This window comes from Theobroma cacao, chromosome 7 (assembly GCF_053813885.1).
Source record: "Theobroma cacao isolate CCN51 chromosome 7, ASM5381388v1, whole genome shotgun sequence".
NCBI classification, from domain to species: domain Eukaryota; kingdom Viridiplantae; phylum Streptophyta; class Magnoliopsida; order Malvales; family Malvaceae; genus Theobroma; species Theobroma cacao.
This window is the reverse complement of record NC_142645.1, coordinates 34,105,054-34,114,486: the sequence shown is the minus strand read 5'-3', so window position 1 is coordinate 34,114,486 and position 9,433 is coordinate 34,105,054. Positions and strand designations below refer to the sequence as shown.

General features: G+C 34.8%; 1 protein-coding gene across 1 annotated transcript; it reads left to right on the top strand.

Annotated features, from left to right (window-relative positions):
• The first annotated feature begins 258 nt into the window (after positions 1–258).
• Positions 259–7,709, top strand: LOC18594855 (ATP-dependent zinc metalloprotease). Its single transcript, XM_007022514.3, has 8 exons — positions 259–1,065; positions 4,521–4,580; positions 4,854–5,102; positions 5,349–5,425; positions 6,221–6,297; positions 6,613–6,745; positions 6,826–7,031; positions 7,125–7,709. The coding sequence occupies exons 1-7, from the start codon at positions 609–611 to the stop codon at positions 6,979–6,981; spliced, it is 1,209 nt and encodes a 402-aa protein (XP_007022576.3). The 5' UTR covers positions 259–608; the 3' UTR covers positions 6,982–7,031; positions 7,125–7,709.
• Positions 7,710–9,433: the final 1,724 nt, after the last annotated feature.

Sequence of the window (9,433 nt, the reverse complement as noted above, 5' to 3'; positions counted from 1 at the left end):
CCCTGAGCTTATTCTTATTATACAATAGTTAAGTCATCTATTTTGAAAATTATTTAATTGTAATTATAATTTTTATTTATACTAATATACAAAAAAAGTTAAAATTTGCATTGAAATTGTTGTCCATACGTTGATTTATTAGTTTTATTATTTGATTTCTCTTTTTGCTTATTCAGGCTGGCATATCGCATTGAACTCTCAATATCTTCGGCTTTTAAAGATTCTTCAAGAACCACAATGTAACACTGACAATCTGGGTCTAAACTAATCGGTTAAACCGTAAACCCAGACCGACCCGACAATTTAAGCATATAAAATCCGATCCGATCCGGGAAGCTATTTAACAGAGACCCATCTCGTTCTCAGGTGGTTATGGGATTAATCGGTTTCCATCCCACAAAATCCTTTCCGCGTCTTATCATCCCACAATCCTACATGGCCAAAGTTAGGAAATACAATCTCTCTCCTTTGCACTGGAAGCCTCTGATACGAATTATTCTCCTTTTATTTGTAACTAATTTTTAATCTGTTAACCATTGACGAGCCTTGTTTTGTTTTATTCGCATTTTTAGTTAAGGGGCTGTGAAAACTAATCTCCCCTGCTTCGTATGGCTCCCTCTGTTTGTTGTTCTTCTTTATCATCACCCAAAATTTTTCCTCATTTTCTCTCTTCCCATTCATTTCCTCTCTCTCGTCCTCATCCAATTTCCTTTCTTTTCCTCCAAACACCACTAAAAACCTTCCACTACCACCCACCAAGAGCTCTGAGGGAATGGCAAGAATACGAGGAAGCAGTGAAGCGGAAGGACTTAGCCTCAGCTCTGAGCTTCCTCATATCTATCGACAAGAACAACAGCGACAACCCAGTTGAGGGAAATGGCTCCTTGTCGACTGACTCGACTCGGTCACGACTCGGCGAGTGGGATTTTGTTGGTGGGTCAGTGAGGGATTGGGAGGTGTTGGACACGTGCCTTAATGCTGATGATATGAGGCTTGTAGGCATTGCTTACGAGTTCCTTAAGGACAAAGGGCTCTTGCCCAGTTTTGGAAGGTTCAGTAGCCTTGGTAAAAAATTATTTTTCTATTCTTGCAAAAAAATTATTATTTTTATTGGTATTATTATTGCTATGTTTTATTTGTTGGATGCTTATTTGATAATATGCTATCTTAAATTTGTTAGATTGCTTGGTGCTGCCTTTTCTTCTTAGTGCTTTTTAATTCTTTCTATGCAGTTGATAATATAATTGCATGCTTGAATATTTGCTGCTACTTGCCAGAATATAAAAAGGAAAAAAAAAGGTTTTATGCTTTTGTAATTTTAGTACTAATTAAGGCATTGTTTCATTGGTACTATACTTCTTACTGTTTGAAAAGCAAAAATATGCCTTTCAATACAAAAACAACAAGTTATTTTGAAGAGCTAGGTAAAAGAAGTGTTCATAAAATGTGAAAAAAAATGTGAACTCTGTGATGAATATGTGGCAATAAAAGGACTAGTGATTCAAAGATTGGATATGTTCTTGATTCACAAAGAATAAAAGGGGAACCCATTGTGATATAAAGAAATGTCATTCGAAATAGTTTGCACAGTTGTGCTTGAAAGTGCTCGGTATTATGTCTTGGTTCAAGTAGAAAAGATGGAACATATAATAAAATAACCTGAAGAAACGTATGGAAATGGTAGATATAGACTTGATTGCCTGAAAATTACAAATATATTTTGTTCTAGATTGTTATGAAAATTGTCTTAGAAACAGCAAAGATAAAATTTAAAGAAATCAAACAAATAGAAAACGTAAGAATTTACGTGGTTTGACTTTTTATCTACATTCACAAGTAATATAGTTTTTCTACTATTAATAAATTAAAGTACAATTCAATCTTTTTCAATGGTTTTTCAAACCAACTTAGAGACCCATTGTACATATCTTTTCTCAATAGCCCAACAAGAACACTTAGTCACACTTACTCTAGCTCCTCACGAAAGCACTTAGTCAAACCTACTCTAGCTCCACTGAAAGTAGAAGACAAAGTTGCAATGTGTACACCTCCTTAGGGCTTCCAAGCATTACTTGTTCTTCTAAAGCCCAGAGACCCACTTTTATAATATAAAAGTCCAAAGTGAAATAAGATTAAGACTCAATGTGAAACAAGAAGTTTAAAGTGGTATATTTACTCAATGGTGTACACAAATTAGAATCCTAGTCAAATAAATTTCAAATTCTAGTCAACTCAAAACTCAACAAATCTCTACCTTTGACTTGAATAAAACTCCTTAAATTTCGTTTACCAGTTTCACTTAATTGTAACTCTTTAGCTAACTCTACCTACTTTTCAACTCCTTCAACAACTCTCCAAGCATAAGACTTTTTAAACTATTGAGCTTTGAAACTATTTCCATTATATATAACAAATCAAGCATGGTCTAACGTTTGATTCCAGAAATGACCATTGAACATATGTAGCTGTCAAGTGAATGGCACTAATTACCTTCAGAGAGGGACCTCAGCAACCCCACCAATTCAACAAAATTTGCAAAATTTTTCAGCCTTTCATGATTGTCTATACCATAGGAACCTTTTAACACTGGCTCAATAAATGAAATTGCATTGCAGTATGTAACATCACTTATGCACTGTTCCCATCCCTTTGAGATTTTATCTTCTAGGCAATATCAACTATTTTGCAAATTCTCTCTCATCATGACCATGTTGTCTTGTGCAATTTTTACCATTCCATCATTAGTAGAAAATTCATACCTTTTTGAATCTAATAGACTCATAGGTGTTAGATTTCTTCACATCTTTGGGACATAAGTCACACCACCCATTCTTGAAGCAAATCAAAATAATACTTTTTGGAGTATACATGAGTGACACAAGCATAATTTAGATATCAAACATTGTTATAATTTGCATCTATGGTTTTGAGATTGCAAAGACAGTATCATTGTTGGTAATGAAAACGCACTCACCTTTGTTTCCATTACTTTGATCCCCTTTCATAGGATAATCCATCTATATATGTTCATGCCATTTGCATTGAAAGCATTGATCTTTGCTAGATCTAGACTTGCCACCCTTAGATTCCCTAGTTGGTTGACTTGCTCCATTGAAATCTCAACCGTCGAGTCAATTGAATCTGTATCTTCCTTATATTTCTTTCAAGTTTTATGGGACATTATTGTTGCTTGTGTTTTTTATAATATTATTATATCACTTTCATAAATTAGAGATTTTGCAAATACCTCATGAGAGTTTGGAAATGATTTGAGGAATAATAGTGCTTTTTCCTCTTCTTCGAACTTCATGTCAACCTTTTTCAGCTAATCAATGATCCTGTCGTACTTGTTTATATGCTTTGCAAGGTCTCTATTCTCCTCCATCTTTAAGTGACATAACTGTCGCCTAAGCTATTATTTGTTGAAAAGATTTTTCGCCAAGTAAATCTTCTCCAACTTTACCCATAACTCTGTAGCAGATTCATCATTAGTAACATGGTTAAATATGTTATTGCGATGCAAATTAGAAGCACACTCTTCTTGAAGATAGATGATTATTTAATATGTATTTTTTTGCTGAAGGTTTGAGAGTTTAAATTGTTACCTTAAATGCTATTTAGATGAAAAGTATACTAGGATGAATTCAGTTAATCCTTTCTCAAACATGTTTTTAGGTTGATGATTTGAAGGGAAATGGTCAAATTTCATAGCATAAGATTGAGCAGCAGCATCGAACCGATATTATCCATTATATTTGAGACAGTTTGATTTCGCCTTGAGTTTGATGACTTATATTGTGTATGGCAACTTAAGTATTATTAATATAAAACTTTTTTGGTTACATCTTGGTCATATTGATATATGGTTCATTATTTTATGAATGAATAATAAAGAGAACAAGGTTATAGCTTTATATATTTAATAGTGAAAAGCTAGTTTCTTGTGATGTATTTGTTTGATTGGTTGTCCAATCACTGCCTGGTTCTATGTTTCTAAAGAGCAATGCCTTATACTAGCCTTCTAAAGCTGACTACGTTTTATGAATGTTCATTCAGTGATGGTGGTGATTGTGTGGGCTAATGTTTATGCTGCTTATATTATTACAAACATATTGTTCTTTCCAATGAGCAATTTTTTCATGCTTGACTAAGAGCGAAGTGCAAGCTTAATGCTGTGGTTATTGTTATGAGATGTTGATGTATATTTAAATATTGTTCTAAGCCATTTTTTGTTTTCTTATATTTCTTAGTTCTTTGAGAGGATGCACTAGTTCTCATTGTTATTTGCAATAATACTTTAATGGACATGTCTTTACCAATAATATGTGAGCAATATTATCCCAAATACATCCTTCTGTGACTAGGACTAACAGCAGCCTCTTAAGACATTCATTCCCCTTCTAGCCCCCCTGCTTTAACTACATTATAAAGATAAATTTATCTTTAATAATTAAATAAACTTTTACTTCCAAATAGCTAAGATGGTCCCTAAATTGTTATCCCATGTTCACATTCTGCAGTTTTGGAGGGGACTAGGAATGTTACACCGACTGTGTTGAAGTCTTCGACTGGCCTAGAAGGTATATTCATAGTAATTTTTTGAGTTGGCGTAATGTGCTCCATGTGAACTGACCTATTGATTTGAATGAATTTGCACCTACACAATAAGGGAATGTATATATTTCACTATTCGTTTCTGGTGCTTTCATATAGATGTCCCTGTGAGCTAAAGTTGTACTCCTCATATTCGGCACAATGCAAAACAAATGAAGAAGAATCCCATTAAAATAATTTTGATGATGAGAATCCCACTAAAATTAGTTGTTGATAAAACTTTTCTTTCTCTTAGTCAGCTTCTAAATTTTCTCCAAAGAAGTGGGGTCTTTCTGGAAGCTCAAGTGTTGTATTGGCTGCTTTTCTTGGTGGACTGTCCTATCTGCTTCAACAAGGAATTGATGTCAGGCCTCAACTCGCTATCATACTGGGGCTAGCCTTTACAGACTCTATCTTCCTTGGTGGCACTTGTTTAGCTCAAATCTCAAGTTATTGGCCTCCATATAGGCAACGGATTCTTGTTCATGAAGCAGGCCATCTGTTGGTAGGTATGTGATCAATTGTTTGCTTTTGATGTTATAGCAACTTGTGCATACAAAACAAAATAATGAATGTGAGCTTTTGCACATGGAATCTTTGTCTGGTCTATTAGTAGATGTCTTGCTGTCAAGCATGGAAGCTTTTTTCTCACATTTAGCACGTACCAAGATTTCATTTGGTTCTTAAATATTGCTCTTCGTATTTGCTTTTGTGATGTCAGCAGCATAATTATGTCTTTGTTATTTTATTCACAGCATATCTTATGGGTTGCCCTCTTCGTGGAGTAATTTTAGACCCAATTGTTGCAATGCAAATGGGCATTCAAGGGCAGGTATTTATGTTATCATTTGTTTTTTCTGGACTTATTCTTCTCTGTTGTATATTTTCTCTTAATATTAGCAACCTGCTATTGTGCACTGTTTCCTTTATGGTAATGTGATTAATTTTCATTACCTTTAGGGGCAGTTTATTGCTGAGTATTAACATAAGGGGTTATCTGATTCATTTTGTGGGTTATGTAGCTTTGGAATGAATTTATATTAATTCTGGAAAAGTCAATTTGATATCTGACTGAAGACCTGGAGGTTTTACTTTCCACTGTCAGATCAAGATGAGCATATCAAAGGAACAAGTCTAGAAATTAGTTGGTTGCCTTACATTTTTATGTTATATGGTGAATAAGTTGATATTGTTTGTTGAGATTCTTCCATCATGTTTGAATTTGTTTGTACGTGTACAATCTCAAATTCTTCCCCCATTTTAATTTGTCTTCCAAATTATCTCGAATTATGTAATAGTTATCGCTCTTAAAAAATAAAAATAAAAATCCCATTTTAATTGGTCTCAAGGAAGCAAGAGTTGTGAGTGGGAGCTGGATACTATCTCTTGATATGTTTTACATGAAATCAAGCTGAAGGCTGGTGGCCTTCACTCAAACATGTGGTCTTCTGTTTTTTATCCTTGGCAGTTTAGCCTTTCACCAGACAATGGCTCCTGAATGATACACTGCCTTCATAATCCCTCTTGTCTTTCTTTATATGGTATTTAAATGAATCAGATTGTTTTGGCTTGACGTACTTAAGTCTTATTGGAATGATAAGAACTCAAATTCTGCACTTTGCTACAGGCTGGAACTCAGTTTTGGGATGACAAAATGAATAATGAAATGGCAGAAGGACAATTGAGTGCTTCCACCTTTGATAGGTTGGTATGAAGTTTTTTTTTCCAGTTTATGTGAACTTTAACCCCATTGTTCTCTCTTGATGGGACCTTCGAAAAGCATTGTTTTATTCTATAGAAACCAAACTAGCTCTCTATTTTAAGTTATGGTTTCACCACCAAATTGTTCAGATTATCCATGACTTTAAATTCTATGCTTGGGCACCTCCATATGGCAGGTTGTAATGTCATTATCTGTATCAGCACATGCAATAATATCTTATTTATTTATTTATTATTATTAAGTTCTTAAAGAAGACCTAAGGCTGAAGTAGTTATGATGGGGTATGATTTGGTCAGATACTGCATGGTACTTTTTGCTGGCATTGCAGCTGAAGCTCTTGTTTATGGTGAGGCTGAGGGTGGGGAGAATGATGAAAACCTGTTTAGAAGCATCTGTGTCCTTCTGCAACCCCCACTCTCTGTAGCGCAGGTACTGCTCTTAGTTTATATGTTTTTATGATATTCTTCTTTTGATATACATTGATTGGAATTCTCATTACCTTTGAGAAGATGTCAAACCAAGCAAGGTGGTCAGTACTACAGTCCTACAATCTGCTTAAATGGCATAGGCATGCTCATCGAGCTGCTGTCAAAGCTATGGAAAGTGGTGGCAGTCTTAGTGTTGTAATTAGGAAAATTGAGGGAGTCATGTCTTCCAGCAGATGAAGTGCAGAAGTTTGAATGTACTGCCTATATTATTCACATTCTTATAAGAGGTAATGATTCTGTATGGCCTGTTCTCTGTCTACTTTTTGTTCAATCAGTTTGAAATAATTTGAGTACATCTGTTATGTCTGCTTGTTTGCCAGGCAAAATGAAACTCAAGTCATAAAAAATCTGAAGCAATAGTGATGATAGTTCTCATTTTGTGATTATGGCTTGTTCTTCCTTGTTAATGGCGTTGATTTGCACTTGATCTAAACAACTCCATGAACTGAAGAGTTGTGAAGAGTGTTGATATGCCCTTGATTAAAACAGCTTCATGAAGTGAAGAGTTTTGGTGCGGGAAAGATGATTTTTCTGAAGACTTTTAACCTTTGCAAGTCTGATGATCCCTTGGAGGAAGATTGCAGATTCCCACGTGCTGTTGATATTCAATAGGTGTAGAGAGGCGAATGTCCCTGATATCTCTCTGCTGTCAAATCGCAAACCGCTAAGTCTTATCTTTGAAAAACTGAACAAAGATCTAAGTGTCTTTCCTATTCACCCTAAATTTTTGTTGGGTCAAGTGATAGGTTGTCTGACGGTATTTGGTACATGGTTGCTATTGGGCAACAGGCTGAGACAGGCTTAAGATCTCTCGGTTATATCGCTGATCTCGTATTTAGTTTTGGATTATGTAAGAAACAAGAATAATACAATTAGTATCTAAGAGAAATTATCTTGTTCAATTATGCGTTATTGGGTGACATAATGAATATGCATGGTTTGCCCTGTCTGAGGATGGTTACATTGGAATGAGTCCCATCGTAAAGGGATAGATATTTATCAATACGGTAAGTTTATAGATTCGGTTCCTATATTTCAGTTATCATTTTTGGAGGAATGATATTTCTTATATTGCTAGGTAAAATTAGATGCACGTTTTGTGCCTTGTTAGAGTACATTGAAATGTGATTATCTTAAAAAAAGAAGAATATATTAAAACGAGTTAAGTTAGTTTGTGTTACAGATTGTGTTTAGGTTTCATCGCAAATGAGTTACAAGTAGGATAGAAGTGTCTGTCGAAGTGCAAGCAGATTGGAGAGTCAACTCACCTGATTTGAGGGCATCTGTGAAAGTGGAATTGGATTGGAGAGTCAATTGACCTGAGTTCAGGATGCAAGACAGTATGTTAAGAATGAGAATGGTAGAACTGACCAAGAAGGTTTTAGAATACCAAGAAGATCAAGGTGCTTGGCAAGCCAGATAGTAGAAAGTTTTAGAGGAATACTGGATAGTGTAGAGAATAGTAGACTTTTAAAGCTTCTATCTTGAGATGAGCATACATTCAGCTCAGCACAATTTTCAATCCTCTTCACCAAGTTGGGTTATAGCAAACCATAAGTTATTTAAGTGTTTAGCCTCTAATGGTGATTTATATGAAGGACAATTGTGAATAACTATAAAAGAGATTGGAGTTGTTTATGCTTGAGGAGCCTAGTGCTATGGGGAGAGAATCAAATCTTTCTTTTCTCAAAAAGAAACCAAAAGAACACCAAGGAACACCAATTGGTGACAAATGCACCAAGTTTGTTAACCTTGAAATAACTTATGTTTTGATTTAAAAAAATTACATGAAGTCTTAGAATTGGTCACAAGCATTTGAAATAGTTCAATTCATGATTTCAACCTCCTAAAGTCTTAGAATATGTTTGAAAAGTCATTCATACTTAGAAAATATTATAGACCTTTCGAACATTGAGTTTTCAACTTAAGGAAACAAAGAGCAAACATTTCTCAACTCAATATTCAACTTCAAAGAAGACATAGGCAAGTTTACAAGCTCAAATGTTGAGAAAATGAAAGCCCTAGTTGACTACGAAGCTTGCCCAATCGATCGTATGGTAGAATGCATGAAAATGTTGAAGAAATGGAAGCACTAGTCGACTACATGGCAATGGATGAGAGTTTTGATGCAACAAAGCCCCAGTTGACTATATAAAGGGCCTTAGTCAACTATAGAAGGCAAAAATTCAAAATGATGAGCTCTCGAGTAGAAGATTGACTAGAGGACTCTTATATAAAAGGCTTAATTCAAAATTTTGAAGAGACCTAGTTGACTATAGAGTTTCCATACTTGACTACAGATGCTCAAAAATGGTAAAAAATGATTGAATCTTGTGTCTAAAGGTTGTATCATCACTTATGAGTATAAAAGTAATCTTTACGCTCATTCAGAAGCAATAAAAGACAAAGAAAATCATTCAAACCTAAGAGAAAGCTTCAAGATCTTTATTCCTCTCTTGCACACAACTTTTAGTCTTCCTTCAAGCCTTCAAAACCATTCACTGATTTTCATTGAGTTGACAGTCTTGTATCCATTTTATTTAAAGCTTAAACACTTAGCTTACCAAACTTTGAGAGACATTCATTGCTATTACTCCGTACCTAAACTTGTAAAGGTGTTAACTTAACT